Here is a 20,893-nt window from a genome sequence, read left to right on the forward strand (position 1 = left end):
CCCTTCAGAACTGAAAGGGAACTGTTTTCACAGGTCAACAGAAGCTGAGGGAATCTGCTAAGTTTCTCCTATAAACACTCTTAAAGGAACAGCCAAGGAGTTCTACACTAGAGACAAAAAGATCAACCATCAGGAAAACACAAGAATGTAAAAAACTCATTACAAGTGCCAGGGGTATGGCTCAGTTGGTACAGTGCTTACCTAGGGTTCAGTTCCCAGCCTCATATAAATTAGAGGTGGTGCACATCTATGACCCCAGCAATTTGGCTATAAAGGAGGCTCAGAAGATCAAGTTCATCCTTGGCTACATAGTTCGAGGCCAGCCTGAGATACATGAGACTTTGTTTAAAAAAATAAATTCATCAAGAAAATTCAGGAATCATAAATATATACGTACCTATTATGGAACAACTCAAATACAAATGGCAAATACTATGTGATCTAAAAGGAAAAAATTCAGTACCCTACTTGCTTGACTCTACAATGAAAATCAACAAAGAAACGCCTTTTTAAGCACACTGTGGAAAAATGTCCTGTAACCTACTGTAGAACACTTCCAATGGCAGAAGGGCACAAGTTATTCCCTTCAGCACATAGGAAATTCTCTAAGATGAACATGTTAGGGTAAAATCAACTCTTGGGACTGTTGAGATGGCCCAGTAGTCAAGTGTCTAGACCACTCTCCTAAAGGACCTGAGTTTAGTAACAGCAACCCAAGTCAGGTAGCCCACAACTGCCTGTATGTAATCCCATTTCCAGGGAACAGACACTCTCTTCTGGCTTCCATGGACATCTGTACTCACACACACATACACATACATAATTGAAAGTTTAAAAATCAAGTCTCAAGAAATCTTTCTTCTTTGCTTGTTTTTCAAGACAGGGTTTCTCTGTGTATTCCTGGCTGTCCTGGAATTCACTCTATAGACCAGGCTGGCTTCAAACTCAGAGAGATCCACCTGCCTTTACCTCCCGAGTCAGGGTTTTTATTTTTTATTTTAAAATATTTTTAGGTTATTTTATGCTTATGAGTGTTTTACCTACATGTACGTATGTGTGCCATGTACATGCCTGACCAAGTTTTAGCTCAACCAGGCATTATAACAGATACCACAGAAACTGCAGGGTCACAAGACATACTGTGCAGGAGCCCATTCTGGCCATGTGCACTGACTCTGGCCCTTCAGCTTTTTGGCACTTGGGCCTCTACTTTTGTGATTGGGAGAACATTCAGGGCTTCTAGAGAGTTGTGTATCTGGAAAGCTAAGTAGCAAAAAAAAATGCCAAGAAGGGCCCACAATCACTTCTCTGTGGAATGTACTTGGTGAAACTTTTGGAGTAGCCTGAAGGAGCACCCTGATGATCAACACTGACATGGATGGAGGACAGAGGCTCTGAGGTTCCCACAGCTGAGCCCTGTTCCCATCTCAACACCTAGAAACCAGAGCACTTCTGTGAGCAAGTTCTCCACTGATTCCAGGACCCTGGTGTCAGCTGCTATCCAGACAGTATCATCTGTACTGTGAAAGCAGGCATTCTGCAAGGGCTCAAATTACCCAGCATTAGTTCTGCTTCCCACTGAGAGGTTCAACCAGCAGCAGCCCCCCACCCAGATAAACCTCAGGGTATGACTGGAGTCACATAGCCTCTAAGAAAGCCCACAAGAAGTGCTAACCCCCCTACAGCCTAACCTGCACTTAACAGGGCAGTACTAGAGGTCAGATGTCCCCCAGGTAGCCAGGCCTGACCATTTGCAGTCTTGGCGCCTAAAAACAGGCCAATCATTTTAAAGGTCAGCTTCAGAGACCCTCTTACCCAATCCTGTAATGCCAAGGCTTGCACTTCCCCACTTGTGTTTTGTCCCTTTAAAAACCGTGTTCTCCCAGAGTGGGGGGTTGCTTGCCCCTTTGTCTTTGTAAAGGGCAGCCACCCAGCTCGAGCTTGTAATTAAAGACCCTCCTGTGTTTTGCAACAGACTCAATTCCTTTTGGTCATTTGGAGACTCACCAACTGGGTATTACATCACAATTCAGTGGCCACAGAACTCCCGGGCATGTGCATCCATGTCCTAGACCCAGTCAGGTCTACTGCCTCCTCTAGATGTACAGACTCCTCCCTCTGTATTCCTGTTGCCACCCCCCACTCCTACCTCCTTTCTGACCTACCAACCCCACCCTTGCTCCTCACTTCCCAAGGCTGCCACAACCTCATGTGACTCACATCCCATCATCACCTTAACACAGATTACTTTGAATGTTTTCCATCTCTGTGCCAGAGACCCACATGGTGCAGCTGCATGGACTGTAAACTGTTTCCCTGCTTTCTGGACTCCCTGTAGGTCTCCCTTCTACTCACACTCCTCTCTGTCAGCCATAACTTTACCCTAGGTGGGAGTGGAGCACCAAAGACAATGGAGGGGCCTCGCATCAGTCACTGCTGGTGCCTGTGACCCATACCACCTACCAAGTACCCTACAGCAGACCCAGGAAGACAGCAGCACATGAGAGGCCTTATTTCTGGCCAGCAGACACCTGTGGCTTGTAACCTTTCCACTCAGCACATCTGGATCCACACTGGCCACAAGTTCTTCCAGTGTCAACTGCATGGCCACTCTACCACTCTCCCTACAGAAATGCCAGAGAGAGGCCTTGCTCTGTGAGTGTGCCACCAGCTGTCACTGGGTGCTGAAAAGGAAGCTCCACTCCCAGAATGACCTGAGAACTGAGGTGCTGAGAGCCCCTGTCCTGGGGATCACAGGTGAGGAAACCCTGCACAGCAACTACCATGGCAACAGCACTCTTGGCGGGAGGCTGGCTCCTCCCTGCTTCTCCCAAGCCAGCAGCATTAGATAAGGCTCACGCTGACATCCCAGTTCTGACAGGCCCCAGGGGCTCTTCCACTCAAGTGGCATCACTAACCCTCCTTGCCTGTGAGCAAAAGACTTGGTAGACCCCAGCCTCATCTGCTTTCTTAGAAGCAGGTCCATCCTTCCTAAAATGTAGCCAGTTTTAGTCTCACTTAGGGTATTGTATACCACTCCACAGCAAGAGAAAACTATGAGGGGGCTGGTGAGGGTCCTGATTACAAAGCTGAGGTCTGGCCCTGCTTTAAAGCTGACCTCACTAGGCTTTACTCCCTATCTCTTTATTTTGACCCTGCATGTTAGAGTTGATCTTGAGAGATGCTGTTCCTTGGAGTGGGAACAGAAAATACAGGAGCCCACATTCACTGTGTAGCTTGGGATAAATCTGCAGAAGCTTTACCAAGAGCAGAGTGTGGCCTTTGTGACCTTAGAACGGTGAATTAAAGCTTATCTAACACCTCACCCCTTAGGCAGTATGTATTGTACGGGTGTTTGTTTTGAGTGGGGGTGGAGGGAGGGAGTGCCATAGCAGAGCATGGAAGTCATAGAGGTCAGAGGACAGTTTCTGGAGTTAGTTAGCTCCTTCTACCATGTGGATCCTGGATATCAATCCCCATCACCACCAGGCTTCACAGCAAGTGCCCTTACCCACTGAGCCACGTCAAGGCCCCTAGTATGTGATACAAATCAAAGCGGCATGGGGTGGAGACACGGTGGTTATCAGCTTTCTCCACTGTAAAAGAGAGACTTTTTCAGCGCATAGGCCCTGAAATTTTGTGTACTTTAAAACTTCTTAGTTTTAGCTTTTAAGATTTTATTTGAAGTGTATGAATGTTTTGCTTGCATGTTACGTTCCTAAACCATATGCGTGTCTGGTGCCTGCGGGGGCCATCAGATCCCCTAGAACTGGAGTTACAGACGGTTGTGAGCCACCATGTGGGTGCTGGGAGTGGACCCTGAGCTCTCTGCAAGAATAGCAAGTGCTCTCAACTGATAAGATTCACCTGTCTCTGCTGTTGGGATTAAAGGCATGTATCTCCACACCCTACCTAAATTTTGTATTTTTAATATATACTGTTTCCCAAGTTCTGAAACTTTGGGGAAAGCTAAAGCATGTCTGATCATTTGAAATAAGTCCTGAGTGGGTTGCAGGGGGATCAGTGGTAAGGGTACTTGCTCCATGAGCATCAGGACCTGGGTTTGAATCCTTAGCCCCTCAGACAAGGCCAGGCATAGCTGTGCATGACTGCAGCTCTAACACCAGGGAGCAAGAAGGGCAGATCCTGAGAGCTTTAAGGGCTAGGCAGTGCGGAAGTATGATGAGCTTCCAGTTTAGAAAGAAACCCTGGAACAAGGCAGAAAGGCAGATAGCAACAGAAACACAGGAAGACACTTGATGTCTTGCTCTGGGCTGTAGAAACATGCATACAAGTCCAAGCACCTGCATACTCATATACATGCACTACAGACACACCCCAAACACACACATACAGACGCCATATACACACACACCAAACACATACTACACACGCATCCCAAACGCACACACACAGACACCATATATATACACACCCCAAACACACCATACAGATGCCATATACACACACACCAAACACACACATACAGACACCATATATACACACACCAAACACACACATACAGACACCATATATACACACACCAAACACATACTACACACGCATCCCAAACGCACACACACAGACACCATATATATACACACCCCAAACACACACATACAGATGCCATATATACACACACCAAACACATATACTATACATAGCATCCTGTAGCCTATATATTCACACACCAAACACAGGTGCACCACACATACACTAAACACATATACACACAATACACATATATCAAAAATATATACAGTACCTACAAACATAATACACACACCAAACCACACATATAGATATACACTAAACACACACATACATACATACCAAACACATATATACACTCATACACATACATATCACTTACATTTTAACTCCCACCTCACACACAAGAGTCAGACCTAAACTTAGAGACATGCATGTCTTTTGAAACAAGCTTTGTGTGGTGTTGACAGTGTTATAGGCCCTGATATAGATGGGGTTAATAAAAGAAAAAAAAAAACACTCCTCAGGTTAAATATGGTTCTGCCTATTATCATCTGGATTTTTTCTAGTAAGTGTGTTTTGTGTGTCTGTTTTGTGACTTACAAGTGTTACCTGGGCCAGTGAGATGGCTCAGAGGGAAAATATGCCTGTCACCAAGCCTGAAGACCTGAGTTCTGTCTCCAGGACCCACGAAGTCATGGAGAGAACCAACTTGCATGCACATGCAATGGCTTGCATACCTACTCACCGTCAAAAGTAAATAATTAAAGTGTTGTCAAAGTTCAGATAAGAATGCATGTCATGGTATTGCAGCTGATTTATTAGCATTTTAATTATTATGGAATAACTAAAAAGCATGTTAGTTAGGTTTCTACTGCTATGATAAATATGATCAAAAGCAACTTTGGGAGGAAAAGATTTACTTATCTGACATCTGTAGATGCAGAAGCTATGGAGGGGTGCTGCTTTCTGGCTTGCTCCTCAGGGCTTGCTCAGCCTGCTTTCTTTGAGCCCCCAGGAGCATCAGCCCAGGGATGAACTGCTACAGTGAACTGGGCCCTCCCGTATCAGTCACCAGTTAAGAAGATATCTCCCAGGCTTCCTTTCCAGAGATGACTGTAGCCTGTGTCAGGCTGACATGACACCAGCTAGCATAAAAACCCAATCTACAGTAGTAGCAGCCACTGCTGACCTCAGGACATGGCTCAGCTGGCAATGGATGAGGGACTGAGTTATACGTCCAGAACCCGAGTAAAAGAGATGGGTGTGATGGTGACACTTAAGAGTCCCAGCACTAACCCCTGAGACCACCATGGCCAGACTAACCTATGTGATGCGACGTGTTTCAGGCCAAAGCCATACCCTGCCTCAACACAGAAAAGTGATGCCGAAGGCTGTTCTCTAGTCTCCACATCCACAAACACAAATGTGCACTGCACACATGCACACACATTATGATGAATATACTAAAAAACCCAAATCTCTAGAGCACTCAGAAGAAATGATTAAACACATGAACTCACATAACCTACCAAAATTAAATCAAGTATAGAAAGCCTTGCTGAACATGGCAGAGTGTAATGGAAATTCTGGTTTCTTTGTAAACTCGGTTATGTTATGTAAATATGCTTTTGTTTTAATATCAAGTGTGGGATTTCAGTTGGGCTATAGTTTGTCCACACTTGTTAATTTTCTCATGCAAAGTGTGATCTTTGCCAGCTGGTAACAGCCTTCCACGTGCCACATGGAGAGAGGCAGGGTCTAGGATTCTGAGAGTATAAATATGAGAGTAAGCAAGAGAAGAGGTGGTAGTGTTTGCTGTTGGCCTGTGGCCTGTAGCAGTTTGGAGAGACCAGAGACCAGTGTCAGTGTGGTGGTTTAGAGCAGACAGCAAGAAATGCTTTGGAGTACAGTGGCATGGAGGAGACTGCTAGCTGTGTCTGTGGTTAACAGATTAGAGCCCTAAAAGAACCCCTTGATCCTAAACAGCCTGGAGAAGTAAAAGGGTCTGGGACCCCTCTCCCCACTAACCTTTTCTCTCCCACTTAAAGGTTGGGAGGTTGGAAGGGAGGTTGAGGCCTAAACCCCCCCAAATAGAGTTTTAAAAAGAGTGCTACAGTGATGGTGTGAAGGCAAGTGGATCTCTGTGAGTTCAATGCTGGTCTGGTCTACAAAGCAAGTTCCAAATTCTAGGCCAGCCATGGCTATATAGTTAAACCTTGTTTAAAAAAAAAAAAAAAAAAGAATAGGGCTGGTGGTGGTGGCACATGCCTTTCATCCCAACACTCAGGAAGTAGAGGCAGGCAGATATCTGAGTTCAAGGCCAGCCTGGTCTACACAGAAAAAGCCTGTCTGGAAAAAAAAAAAAAAAAAGAATGGAAAATTGAAACAAGTTGTTAATCAGTGATGAGAAAGAAGTAGAAATTAAGTCTGTCTTTAAAAAGTCTGTAGTGGGGCTCTGCAACAAGAACGTTTACTGTCCTTGCAGGTGCCCTCAGCTTAGTTCCAGCACCTGCACTGGGCTGCTCACAACCACCTGCAACTCAGCTCCAGGGGTTCTGACTCCCTCTTTGGCCACTCTGAAGGCACCTGCACACATGCACATACATACACAGACACAGACACAGACACACACACACACACACACACACACACACACACCTACAAATAAATATAATCTTTAAAAAGTAAAGTCAGTCAGGTATGACAGCATATGCCTACAGTTCCATTATTTAAGATGCAGAGGTAGAAGAATCACAAGTTGGAATGCAACCTGGACTCCACAGATCCAGACCAGCCAAACGTATGTAATGAGCCCCCATCTCAAACAGAAACAACTTTTAATTAAAGTATTTTAAAAAGTCTAGAAGCCAAGGGCTGGAGAGATGACTCAGAGGTTAAGAGCACTGGCTGCTCTTCCAGAGGTCCTGAGTTCAATTCCCAGCAACCACTTGGTGGCTCACAACCATCTATAATGAGATCTGGTACCCTCTTCTGGCATGCAGGTGAACATGCAGACAGAATATTGTATACATAATAAATCTTTTTTTTTAAATCTAGAAGCCAATGGATTTACAGCAGAATTTCACAAAACATTTAAAGAAAGTATTGACTCTAATTTATCTTCAAGGAGTTAACAAAGAAGCAAAAATATTAGTGAAGCATGTGACCCTAATTCCCACACTCAGGGAGGCTGAGGATAAGAGGACTAGAGGTTCAAAGCTGGCCTGAGATAAATGAGACTCTGTTCCCCAAAATAACAATAAAAAGTATAGTAGCTTCAATAAGAACTGTCCCTCATAGGTTCAGGTGTCTAAAGAGGTGCTCCCCCGCAGATGGCACTGTTTGGGTAGGTTTGCTGGAGGAAATACCTCACTGAGGGTGGGATTTGAGGGTCATTGCCTCGGCCTATTTTTGTTTCTCTTTTTCTGTATCCTGTGTGTGGATCCTGATGTGATCCCTCACCTGTGCTTGCTACTGCACTTTCTCCACCATCAGGGATTCTACTCTAGAGCCAAAAGAAGCTCTTTTCTATACGTCATTTTTGGTTTTGGTGTGTTATCCCAGCAAGAAACAGTAAATAATATACTATGAAAAGACAAAATCTACAAATTATGAACATCAAGGAATGTTTCATGCTAAAAGCATTAGGAAGTTGTTTTTTTTTTTTTTTCCCTCTGTGCAGTCCTGGCTGTCCTGCAACTGGAACTCACTCTGTAGACCAGGCTAATTTCACACTCAAGAGTTCCACCTGCCTCTGACTCCTGAGTGCTGGGATTAAAGTCCTATGCTACCACTGCCAAGTATTTTCAATACAACCATAATAAAGAAAATTTGAAATCTAGGGAAAAAGAGGCCTATGCAAGTACAAAAGACATATAAAACACCAGGTAGACAGGACCAGGAGATTCCCCATGTCATGTAGAATGAAGGAAGCGTATTGAAAACTGCAAGGGAGAAGCACCATGTCACTATAAAGATGACTTTATCAGAACTAAAGAACTTTATCTTTCTTTTTTTTTTTTTTTCTTTTTCAAGGCAGGGTTTCCTCTGTGTAGCCTTGGTTGTCCTGGACTCCCTTTGTAGACCAGGATGGCCTTGAACTCACAGAGATCTGCCTGCCTCTGCCTCCCTGAATGCTGGGATTACAAGAGCCAATTTCTTAACAGAAACTTTAAAAGCCAGAGCGCATAGAACCATGTATGTAAAGTCCTGAAAACCCATAGATGTCAGCTCACACTACTACTGCTAGCGAAATTATTTGCCATAATTGGATACATAAAAATATACCATGATAAAAACAGGCCAACAAAATTTATGGTCACTAAGCCACTTATATAGAGCATTTCAGAAGGAATTCTTTAGACCAAAGAAAATGATAAATCATTGAATCAGGTACAAGGAAAAATTAAAAACACGTTACAATAGTAGTAAACAAATGAGGATTAGGAAAACACTAAACACTACAAAAACAACAGAAAGACAGAAATTAAAACACACTTTTCACTAATAACTGCAAATGGCGTCAATTTGTCCATAAAAAGACACAAACTAGAAAACTGTATTAAAAAACAGAAATTATCTATTTGCTTCCTCTAAGAAACATACATCCAAAGATTAACCCTGAGGGTGAAAACATGGAAAAATATTCTAAGGAAATGAAAAGTAAGAAACAAGAAGACATTGCTATTTTAATAGTAACAGATTTAGAACCAACACTAGTGAGGAGAGATTAAAAAGTAATTTTGTACTTATTAATAGAAAAACACATTAAGGTAACACCACTAAGCTGGGCATGGTGGCACACACCTGAGATCCCAGCACTCTGGGAGGCAGAGGCAGGCAGATCTCTGAGTTCGAGGCCAGTCTGGTCTACAAAGTGAGTTCCAGGACAGCCAGGGCTACACAGAGAAACCCTGTCTCAGAAAGGAAAAAAAAAAGCCAAAAAGAAAGAAGTTATATACTGTAATGAATGGCTAACTGTTTAATTGAAAAAGGAAATTAAAAAAACGTGTAGAACTGGAAGGCAGAAGAGATGGCTCAGCGTTGACAGCACTGGCTGTTCTTGAAGAGGACCCAGGTTTGCTCTCCAGCACGGTGTGGTGGCTCACAGCTGTCCCTAACGCTAGTTTCAGGTGAGCCAGATCCCTCTTCCCGCCTCTGCAGGCACCAGGCATGCTCACAGTGCACATACACACGCAGGCAGAACACTCACAGGCTTAAAATAAAAATAATAAATAAAAATAAGATTCTTAGAACTGAAGGAAAATGAAGACACAATACACCAAAACTTAGAGTACACAATGAAAGCAGTCCTACAGGAAAGTTCATAGCAATAGGTATCTTCATTTTTAAAAAGTCACAGAGATGAGGACTGGAAAGTTCATCAGCAGTAAAAAGCACTGACTGCTTTTTTCAGAGGACCCAGGGTCAGCTCCTAGAACTCATACTGGGGGAATCACAACTTTTTGGAGCAGGGTGATTCTGTAACTCTAGTTCCAGGGTATCTGATGCCCTCTCCTAGAATCTGTGGAAACCATACACATAAAATATATTTTTTTTAAAAATCACAAAGATCTCATATAAATAATGATGTACTTCAGGGTCTTGGACAAACAAGAATAAGTCAAGTCCAAAAGTAGTAAAGAAATACGATAAGGGAAGAAATTAGTGAAATGGAAATTTAAAAATGCAAAATACAGAATCAATGAAATGAGGAATTGTTTTTTGTGATAAGACAAACATGATGAACAGGCCTTAGCCAAACTAACCAAAGAAAAGAGAGAAGGCCTAAATTAATAAACATGTGGGTAAAAAGGAGCCTCTGTAACAGACACCAATGAAACTCAGTGTGGCAGTGAAGAGTTTAAGTTAGCTTGGGTATAACTCCATTTTTGAAATAAAAAGCCATCTTGACTGGGAGCTGAATTCAGGTACCAGGAAATATCATATAATGTACACTTAGAAGACAACAAAGTTAACTCTCCTAGTAACAGCCTCCAGGAAATATCACAGAATAAATACTTCATAGAAAATAGAGACAATCTCCCTGGCAATAATCAATGAAAACCAGTTGAGAATCAGGTGGGAAAATTCTCCCCAATGTTTCAGATATAGTTTAAAAGAATAGCCATTGTGATCATATGTCTTAGGCAGTTGTGCCTCAGAGAAGGTCACCTTGCCCCTCTAACTTTTACCTGATCCTGTAACATCAAGGCATGAATCCCCCCTGCTTGCTGTCATGGAAACATGTGCCCCCCCTCCCCCGCTTGCTATCATGGAAACCCCCTGCTCACAGTCTTTCCCTTTAAAAACCCTGCTCATTCAGGGCTTGAGGTCCCACTTCTCTACTGCTTCGTCAGTGAGACTTGGGTCCTGAATTTGATTGCTCTCGTAATAAAGCTCTCTTGCTATTTGCATCGAGTCGTCTCCTGGTGGTCTCTGAGAGTCCTGTGAAACTGGCATTACGACAGGACCTCCTTTAACTCATTTCCCACCAAAATTAAATTTAAAAAAGGTGAATTTCTAGGCACATATGACTTACCAAAATTAAATCAAAATGAGATAATTTGAACAGATCTATAAGCATTGAGATTAAAATATTAATTAAAAAAAAACCCTCCTCCAAAAAGATTGTCCCAGATAGATTCACAGCAGAGCCGCCCCAGGCATTTAGAAAAGAAGCTCCCATTACAAAACTAGTATTATCGTGACCCTAAAACCAGGTGAAGGCACAACAGCAACAAAAAAGAACAGTCTTTCCAGAATATTGGTGCAAAAAGTTCTCAAACGCCTTGCATGCTACCAGGCATGGTGGTGCACGCCTTTAATCCTAGCTCTCAGGAGTAAAGGCAGGTGGATTGCTGAGTTCAAGGCCAACCTGGTCTACAGAGTTCTAGGACAGCCAAGGCTACAAAGAGAAAGCCTCTCTTGAAAAACAAAACAAAATGCTTGCATACTGAATTTAAGAACACACTGAAATTTCATCATGATCATGTTGGCTTCACCCTGAAAATGCAGGGACAGATCTGCACACACAAACGCATAAACAAACACACACACAACTACATGATCACCTCAGTAGCCCTGTATCAAATCCTAACATCCCTTCGGGATAAAATCCCAAGCCAAGTGGTGTTGGCATACACCTTCACACCTTTAATCTCCACACTCCCACACTCCCACACTCGGGAGGCAGGTAGAGCTCTGTGAATTTGAGACCAGCCTGGTCTACAGAGTGAGTTGTAGGACAGCCAGGAATGTTAAACAGACAAACCCCTGTCTTGAAAGAAAAAAACAGAACAAAACAAAACCCCCAAAGAGACCAGGAATGGAGGGGACATATCTTAAGCTAAGGCAGACTATATAGGTCAGATCTATAGCTAACAGTAGCTAACATTATGCTAACTGGAGGAAGAAGTCAAAGCATTCCCTCTAAGGTCTGCTTTCTCTATTCTTGTCAGAATGCTTGAAGTCTTAACAAGAGTAATATGATAAGGATGGGAAAGAATACAGATGACAAGTTTCTGTGTGTCACAAACTCTCAAAGGCTCCAGCAGAAAGCTCTTAGACCTGATAGACACTTTCAGCAAGGCAGTAAGATAGAAAGATAACACACAGAAGTCAGTAACCTTCCTATATATCAATGGCAGACACACTGGGGGAAGAAATCATGGAAACAATCCCATTCACAACTGCCTTGAAGATATCTTGGAATAAACTAATAAAAGAGAATTTCACTTTCATTGCAGAGTGAAATTCTCTGCAATGAAAACTTTAAAATACTGAAGACGGAAATTGTGTACGGCCATACCACCCTGAATGCACCCAATCTCTTCTGAAGATGAAAATTGGGGAAGACATTAGAAGATGGAAAGACCTCCCATGCTCATGGATTCAAAGAGTTAATATTATAAAAATGTCTGTCTACCAAAAGTTATCTACACGTTCAAGTATCCCCATTAAAATCCAAACACCAGTCTTCACAGAATTTTTTTTTAATCTTAACATTCCTATAGAAGCACAAAAGACCCCAGACAAACAAAGCAATCCTGAGCAAAATATAATGTTGGGGGTATTATCATAAATTATTCAAGTTAAACCACAGAGTGATAATAGTGACACCAGTGTCCCAGTGACACAAAACAGGCACACAGGGCAATGGGCTGGAGTAGAGGACACATAGTAGCCCACCCAGCTACAACCAATTTTTGACAAAAACACTTAATAAGCACTTTGAAGCACTTTGAAGAAAGCATGGTCTCTTTAATTAGTGGTGCTAGATAGGGAATGAAAACAGACCATTACGTATTACTCTGTATGGAATGCAACTACAAATGGATCAAAGACCATAATTGAAAGCTTCAAACTCTGTAATTGCTAGGGGAAAGGTGAGGAAAACTCCAAGCTATAGGTACAGGTAAGGACTGTCTGAGGAGGACTCTGGTCACTCAGGAAGTGAGGTCAACAGTCAATCAATGTGGCCTCATGAGATTAAAGGCTGTTGTGCAGCAAGGAAACAATGAACTGAGTAAGGAGGCAGCCTTCACTGGGAACAAACTGTTGTGAGCTATATCTCATAGAGCATTAGTATCCAAAAATAAATAACTTAAAAAAAAAAAAAACTAAGCAAGGAAACAACCACAGCAGGAAAAAAAAAAAAAAAAGGCTAAGAAACTGAAGGAGAGTTCTCAACAAAACAACCCCCTCCAACAAACTGTCAACAAATGTTTTAAAAGGTGTTCGACATTCTCAGCCAACAGGGAGCGCAAATTAAAGCTACTTTAAGACCCTACCTTAGTGCAGTCAGAGTGGCTACCGCAAGAAAACAAACACTGCTGAGGCGGTGCGGAGAGAGGAGCCTCCTCTGCTGTTGCTAAGGGTCTAAACTGATGCAGCAGCTATAGAAACTGGTGTGTGTGCTGCTCAAACACTAGAAACAACTTCGTAAGATGCAACTCTGCCACAGGGGTATCTGCCCCAAGGGCTCTGTATGCTACTATCCCAGAGAGAATCACATATTCATGCTCATTGCTGCTCTCCTCATAACAGCAAGGAAATGGGAATCAGCCTAAATGTCCACCCACTGATAATGAACTTAGGAAGACCAGGGCGGCAGCAGATCCAGGCTGCCGACTCTTACAGTGTGCACTACCGTAGGAGTATGTGTGTAGAGTCAGGCAATCAGCAAGGGACCATGGGAGGGAAGTGTCCTTAAGGGGGGAGAACGGCCAAAGAATACATGTAATGCAGAGTGGAGGGGGATTACTACAGGGAAAAGGTTTGAGCAGGGAGGAGAGCAGGGAAGTTTGGGAGCAGAGGAAGTGGGGGAGAAGGGTGGGGGCATGGTCAACCAAAAGTAATGGTGTATGAGACAGCCACAAGGAAAATTAATACTCAATAATCTAATAAAGAAAATAACATCTGAGCAGACATTTCCTTTGTGGGTAGATAAAGCTGCTTCCAGAAGCCACAGGTTATTAAATAAAACTGTGTGCCAGGGACAGCTGCTCTTCCTATAAGTCATTGGTCGGGGAGACCCCAAGGCCCCTCAAATAATGCAGGCAGTTGCTACTGCTGTCAATTGCCAACCAGAACTATATGGTAGGATCCTGTTGCTGTAGATGACACAGAGCCCTAATCCGTCCCTGAGGATATATGCCCAGTTAATGTTTGGTGAAGGAGAGACAGACATGTTCTTCAGTGGTGTAGCCACAGGTAAGATGCCCACATTCCTCTACATCCTCACTTGTGTGCCTATAAATAACACTAATAAAATTTACTGAGTCATCAAAACAAACAAACAAGACATGAAAGCAGATGGGAGTAGTTGGGAAGAGGGAGGAGGAAATGGGAAGAGGAGTGGGAATTGTAGGGCAATGAGAAGGTGAATAAGACTGAAATACATTATGTATATATGTGAAATGTCATTATAAAACCAATATGTTTAACTGATATATACTAATAAAAACATCTTTTAAAAGTAGGGGCAAAGCTGGGCACGGGGTGGGGGGGAGCACACCTTTAAACCCAGCATTTGGGAGGCAGAGGCAAAAGGATCTTTGTGAGTTCAAGACTAGCCTGGTCTACAGAGAGTTTCAGGATATGCAGGGCTATGTTCCCTGTCACCCCCACAAAAAAAAAAAAAAAAAAAAAAAAAAAGGTAGAGGCCAGTAAAGTGACTCAGATGGTAAAGGTTATCGTCACACAGCCCTGGAGATCTGAGTTCGATCCCCAGAACCCATGCTTGTAAAGGTGAAAAATAGAACCCATGCTACAAGGTTGTATTCTGACCTCCATACGTTCCCACATACACACACACACACACACACACTAATAACAATAACAAGCTTGCAACCACCTAACCCAATATTTACAATCATGTAAAAATTATTTTTTCATTTTTTCATGATGGCGTCTTACTATGTATTCCTGGCTGGTCTAGAACTCCCTGTATAGACCAGGTTGTCCTTGAACTTTAGAGATTCACCTGCCTCTGCCTCCCAAGGGCTGAGATTAAAGGTATGTGCCACTATACCCTGCTCAACCACGTAAATCTTTAAAAAAAATTTGTAAATCTTTTAAAAAGATTTATTTATTTATTATGTATACAGTGTTCTGCCTCCATGTATGGCTGCAGGCCAGAAGAGGGCACTAGGTCTCATTATAGATGGTTGTGAGCCACCATGTGGTTGCTGGGAATTGAACTCAGGACCTTTGGAAAAACAGGCAGTGCTCTTAACCTCTGAGCCACCTTTCCAGCTCCTGTAAATCTTAAGAGAAAAGAAGAAAATTTGTCAGAAACTGACAAGAAAATTTACTAAAGCTGTAGACACAAAGACTTATGCAGAAAGAACACTAGCAGTTTATACAACAATGAACATTGTTGACAAAGAATCTTTGAGAGATATTTCACTTGTAATTATTACAAAACTCAAAATATTTAAAGATGAAATTTTAAGATACTTTTTGAAATTTATTTTTACTTTATGTTTGGCTGTTTTGTCTGCATGTAAATCTGTGTACCATATGCATGCAGGACACATGGAGACCAGGAAAGAGAGATGGATCCTTGGAACTGACTGGAGTTACAGAGCTGCCAGGGGGTGCTGGGAATCAGACTGGAGATCTCTACAAGAGCAACCTGTGCTCTTAACCACTCAGCCATTCCTCCAGCCCCTTAAGTATAAATTTCACAAAGGTAATGACAAGTTTCCACGATAAAAATCATAAAAGGCTGGTGAAGGGACTCCAAAATGGTAAATACCCCGTATTTAGAGATCAGAATTGCTACCATGGCTGAGTCAAGTATCTAAGACTGGAGAAATGCTCAGTAGTTAAGAGCACTTGTTCTTCTAAAAGACACAGGATTGATTCCTAGCACTCACATGACAGATCACAACTGTCTGTAACTCCAGTTCCAAGGGATCTGATGTTCTCTTTTGGTCTCCATGGTACCAAGTACAATTGTGATGTACATATACATACAGGCAAAATGCTCATACAGATAAAATTTGAAAATCTAAAAAGATGATCTACAAATGTAATGCAATTTCTCTTAAAAATTACCATTGATGTTCCTTATGAAATAGAAAATTCTAAAATTCATAGAAACTGGCACACACCGAGACAAAAAAAAAATCCCACACAAATAAACAAGCAAAAAGCATAGGGTATCCATAACCAATACTGAACCACAGAAATAACAGAAAGCCATCTTACTCAACTGTCACAGTAACTGAAGCAGTAGATTTGGAATGTAGCCCAGCTGGAACTATTGTAAGTTGCTCTGTAGGCAGCTTCAGGACTGTCCCGTCTTGAATGAAATGTCCCTCTGTAGCTTGGGCATTTGAATACTTGGATTCTAGTTGATGGTTGGCCTTGGTGGAGAAAGCATGTCACTGAAGGCATGCTTTGATGTTTTAAAAGATCCTGCCAGTTCTGATTAGAACTGAGAAGTGCTCTGTAGAAGTAAGTTCATGCCAGTTCTCTGGACCTAGTCAAAAGCTCAGAGCTGTGGAGGTCACAGAATTTAAGGAAATCTCCTTTTGTTAAATGGACATGTTGTCAAACTTCCTAACAAATTTATGTTTACATTCATAGATTAGTGTTATCCTCAGCCTTGATCAAAGCAGCTGAGGTTTTCAAGGTGCTGAGCATTAAGTGAGATGCTGATGTTACTCCCTCCAAGGATCAGGGCATATTACAGAAGAGGGAGAAGAAAGAGTTGACAAGCCAGAATGGTAGCGAGGAAGGGCATGGCTCACACTAGTTGCAGTTTACCACAGAGAGTCAACATTCAGTTAGACAGGGGAGGGGCTTCTGTGGCCCCTTCCAGGGAACTAATGGCTGTGGGAGGAGAGGAAGTCATTGTCTTCAGTGATGTAACCACTGGTGCATTACTCATGCTCCAGTGGATAGCATTACATCCATGGCCATGAAAAGTTCCGGTTAAACCTAGTGGGCCTGTGTCACAATGCAAAAACAAAAACAAAACAACTATGAAAGCAGGATGAAGACTTGATGGTAGGAAGGGTGTGGGTAAGGTAAGGGGCGGGGAAAGGATAAAAGAGGGTGGAAGAGTGAGTATGAATAGAGTGTTATTACATATATGAAATTGTCAAAGAATTAATTAGTTGAACAAAGAAAACCGGGTGTGGTGGTATATCTCTGTAATCCCAGCTTTCAGGTGGCGGAGAAAGAATCAGGAGTTCAAGGTCATTCTAAGATACATAGTAAGTTCTAGGCAAACCTGGGCTACATGAGACCTTGTCTCAAAAAAAAAAAAAAAAAAAAAAAGGAAAAAAAAAAACCAGCAAAAAAAAAAAAAAAAAAAAAAGAGAGAAAGACAAATAAAATGGACAACGACCCACAAAGTTAACAGACACGGATCAGACACCCATGAGATTCCTTCTTTGGGGTTTTGTTCTGTTTAGCACACTGCAAGGAGCAGCAGGCTGACCATTCATAGAAATACTGGCTGAAAAATACTGCCTTCAGCCATCAGCTTGATATAATGGAAAAAGACAATTCCATCAATAAACATTGCTGGCAAAATTGAATAAATATATGTGACATAATAAAGCTGGATTATAACCTCTAAACATTCAAAGAAATTCATATCAAAAGCCTAAACAGGACCTGGGCTGTGGCTCAGCTGGTACAGTGCTTGCCTAGCATTCATGAAGCCCAGCACTGCATAAACTGATTGTGGTAGTACATGCCTGTGATCCTAGCACTTGGAAGGCAGAGGTACAAAGGCTACAATTACACCAGGCATGGTTGTGCACACCTGTGATCCCAGCATTCAGGAAGGCCAGCCTGGTCTACAAAGCAAGTCCAGAATATTCAAGGCTATGCAGAGAAACCCCATCTCAGAAAAAAAAACCAAAACTACACGTTTATAGTGGGTTCTAGGCCAGTCTGGAATACAAGAGTTCCTCTGAAGAAACAAAAAGAAAGAAAGGAATGGGGAGGAGGGGAGAGGAAGGAGCCAAAATGTTAAACCTAAAACATTGAGCCATAATACAGCATGAAAGAAACACTCCAAAGTGTTGCTGTAGACCACTGGTTCTCATCCTGTGGGTCATGACCCCTGTGGGGTCAAACAACCCTCTCACAGGGGTCCAATGTCAGATATCCTGCATAAAAGATATTTACATTATAATTCATAATGGTAGCAACAAAAATAATCTTGTGGTTGGGGGTCACCACAACATGAGGAACTGTATTTAAGGGTAGAAGCATTACGAAGGTTGAAAACCATTTCAAACAATGGTAAGCAATGTGTTGACAACGATTTCTTTCCTAAGAATTCTTTACAAAGACTCAAGCAAGTAAAAAGAAAATAAGCATCTATTAAACTAAGGAGGCAAGACATAGCCTGTTAAGCCTGAGAAAATATTTATAAACCATTCACCTAATAAAGGCTTAATTTTTGAAAGTGTATAATGAACACACACAGCTGGACATCAAAAACCAAACTAATCCAAATTTTGAAATGGGCTAAGGAATTCACTAGACACTTCTCCGAAGAAGACACACAGTGATGTCTGCTCAGCTGAGGCAGTGCTTACACAGCACATGCAAAACGTAGATTTGATCCTCAGTATGCAGGTTCTGCAGGAGTGAGGAAGGAGCTAGGGGACGTGGATATGGGCCAGAGACTGCAGTGCCTGAAGCCCTGCCACTTGGGGCAGAAGCAGCGGGATTCCTAATTGGAAGACACCCTAGGCTACCTAGTTATTTCCTGGCTAACCTGTACTTTATCCTGAGATGAAGAAAAGACAAATATTCTATCCAACAAAAACTTCAAATTGCCAAGAAATGTAGGAAACAATGGCCCATGTCAGTGATTTTGGAGGCATCAGAAATCTAATTAGAAGGAGACATGCCCTTGAATGACCAAAACCAAATGCTAACCCAGATGTGAAGGAAATTCATGTATTTTTGACAGGGATGTGACTAGCACCACCATTACAGAAAACACTATGGTGAATCTTCACAAAACACAAGAGACTATAGGATCTATATGATCTAGCAACTCCACAATTGGTTATATTTCCAAAGAAGATAAATAACTGTGCCAGAGACACAGCTGCTCTCCCATGGCTACTGCAGCAGTGTTTGTGATAGCTCAGCTGTGCAGCCAATCTCACTTGTTACAATGTGGAGGGAGATGGAGGTCACACCAAGTGACAGAGTCAGACAGCAAGATAAGCACCATATGTGTTAATCCTCTGTGAAAACTGAATGGCTGATCTTGCTGAAGAGCACAGTGGATGGTGGTCACCAGGGACCAGGTGAGGAAAGGGAGTGGAAAACAGTTCAGTAAGATTCACAAACACAGAGATTTGCTTCTAGGTTTCATTCTAGTTTTTGGCAGCACAGTGGGTAACCTATCTATTAAAACAGATTAATATTTACCAGGCATACACCTGTCAAGAGCCATTCTGTTAAAGGAGCTCAATAGGCAGATGGGCTTTCTGGAAGGATCCTATATTTTGTAAGGTCTGTACCAAGATGCATCCCAGAATCACTGCCAACCTCTGATAACCCCGTCATCTGTGCTCTGCTGCATCTCTCTAAAATCTGACATAGTGTGAACTGCCACTTTCTGGGTATTTACCCACTCTGACTGAACAAACTTCCTAAGGGATCTTTATGAAGATACGCTGCTGTTCAGATGAATTGATTCCTGATTTGGTTCAAACAATTTTAAAAGTTTTAGAAGTTCTAAAACAATTTTAGAAAGTTTATGGCTGCAATAAATACCTTTTTGGATTGGGAGATGCCTCATTTGGAGACAGGATTGAGTCAGATAAGCCACAGATAAGCTCCCACTCTAGGAACACCACCATGAATCCTGGTACACATCATAAATATAGGCAAGTTGGTTTAAACTTCCCATGAACCCAAAATACAATGGGGCTACCTAAAAATGTCTAAATTAAATATAAATCTTGATGTTATTAAATACAAACTGATTCATTGTAATTTCTTATACCTTGACAACCTTATGGCATTATATACTGTCATTTCACTTTGTTTCTTAGAATGAAAGACAGATAAAATTATTGTCCTGAACTCACTATAGACTGAGACATAGCTGGAGAATGTGCAGACAGGTAGTCAGAACTGAAAAGACATATTAACTTTTTGGACCCTGTCAACCTTTAGGCCTTGTCAATCTTTGTCATTCTGAACTCACTATGAACTTGTGTAATGGGTATACGGATAAGAAATGTTTAGTTTTAATGAAAAAAAAATGTAACCTGTTGTATATTACAATCCATCTGTTTTTGTGATTAACTGCCTTTTTGACTATGATATAATTCCTTTTCTGACATAGAAAGTTTTGTCTCAAAAAGATATAAAAGCTATGACCAGACAATAAATGTGAGTTGAAGCCTGCTGGAATTCTCTTCATCCATGAGTTGTAAATATGCATATAGATATGTTTTTGCATGTAAATATGTCTGTCAGTTTTTTGAACATAAGTTATATGAGTATATGTCTATTGTCTGCCTGTATGCAAGGAGCACCTTTTGTATCATCTGTTGAATGTATGTATGAATATGTACATATATATCTGATTGTTTGCCTACGTCAGGTATGGGCTGATCATATGGAGCCTGCAGCCTTTCCTTGCTGCAGTTTCTGCAAAGGAGATGCTAGCTGAAATCAACATTATTGCATCATTGTCATGTGGAAGCTTGTGGCCATTGTTGAAATTAAAAGTTTTTAACTTCATTCACCCCTTTTCCTTGAGTGTGTGTGCATGAGTGGTCATTGCCTACTTTCTCACCTCTTACCTTTTTCCTGTTGATTCACAAATAAGTTAGTAGACTCAGGGCCTAACCATCAGCCTTTTAAGATAAGCAAGGCAGATGTTTACTTTAGC

At 42.0% G+C, this 20,893-nt stretch overlaps 1 protein-coding gene across 9 annotated transcripts in view; it reads right to left on the minus strand.

Moving 5' to 3' along the window:
- Tmem116 (transmembrane protein 116) overlaps window positions 1–20,893 on the minus strand; it is a 97,981-nt gene that overhangs the window by 26,820 nt on the left and 50,268 nt on the right. For 5 of the 9 annotated variants that reach the window (XM_060382471.1, XM_060382468.1, XM_060382470.1 and 2 more), the window contains 2 exons: window positions 16,218–16,370; window positions 15,060–15,263 (listed from right to left, as the gene is read on the minus strand). The exons of 2 other annotated variants lie outside the window; for them this stretch is intronic. In XM_060382471.1, the coding sequence (XP_060238454.1) occupies window positions 15,093–15,263; window positions 16,218–16,370 (324 nt within the window). In that variant the 3' untranslated portion in view covers window positions 15,060–15,092. Of the gene's footprint in view, window positions 1–15,059; window positions 15,264–16,212; window positions 16,371–20,893 lie in introns of those variants that run through there. 2 more of the 9 variants (XM_060382469.1, XM_060382473.1) reach the window with 2 other exon arrangements.

The sequence above is a fragment of the Meriones unguiculatus genome, chromosome 4, assembly GCF_030254825.1.
Source record: "Meriones unguiculatus strain TT.TT164.6M chromosome 4, Bangor_MerUng_6.1, whole genome shotgun sequence".
NCBI classification, from domain to species: domain Eukaryota; kingdom Metazoa; phylum Chordata; class Mammalia; order Rodentia; family Muridae; genus Meriones; species Meriones unguiculatus.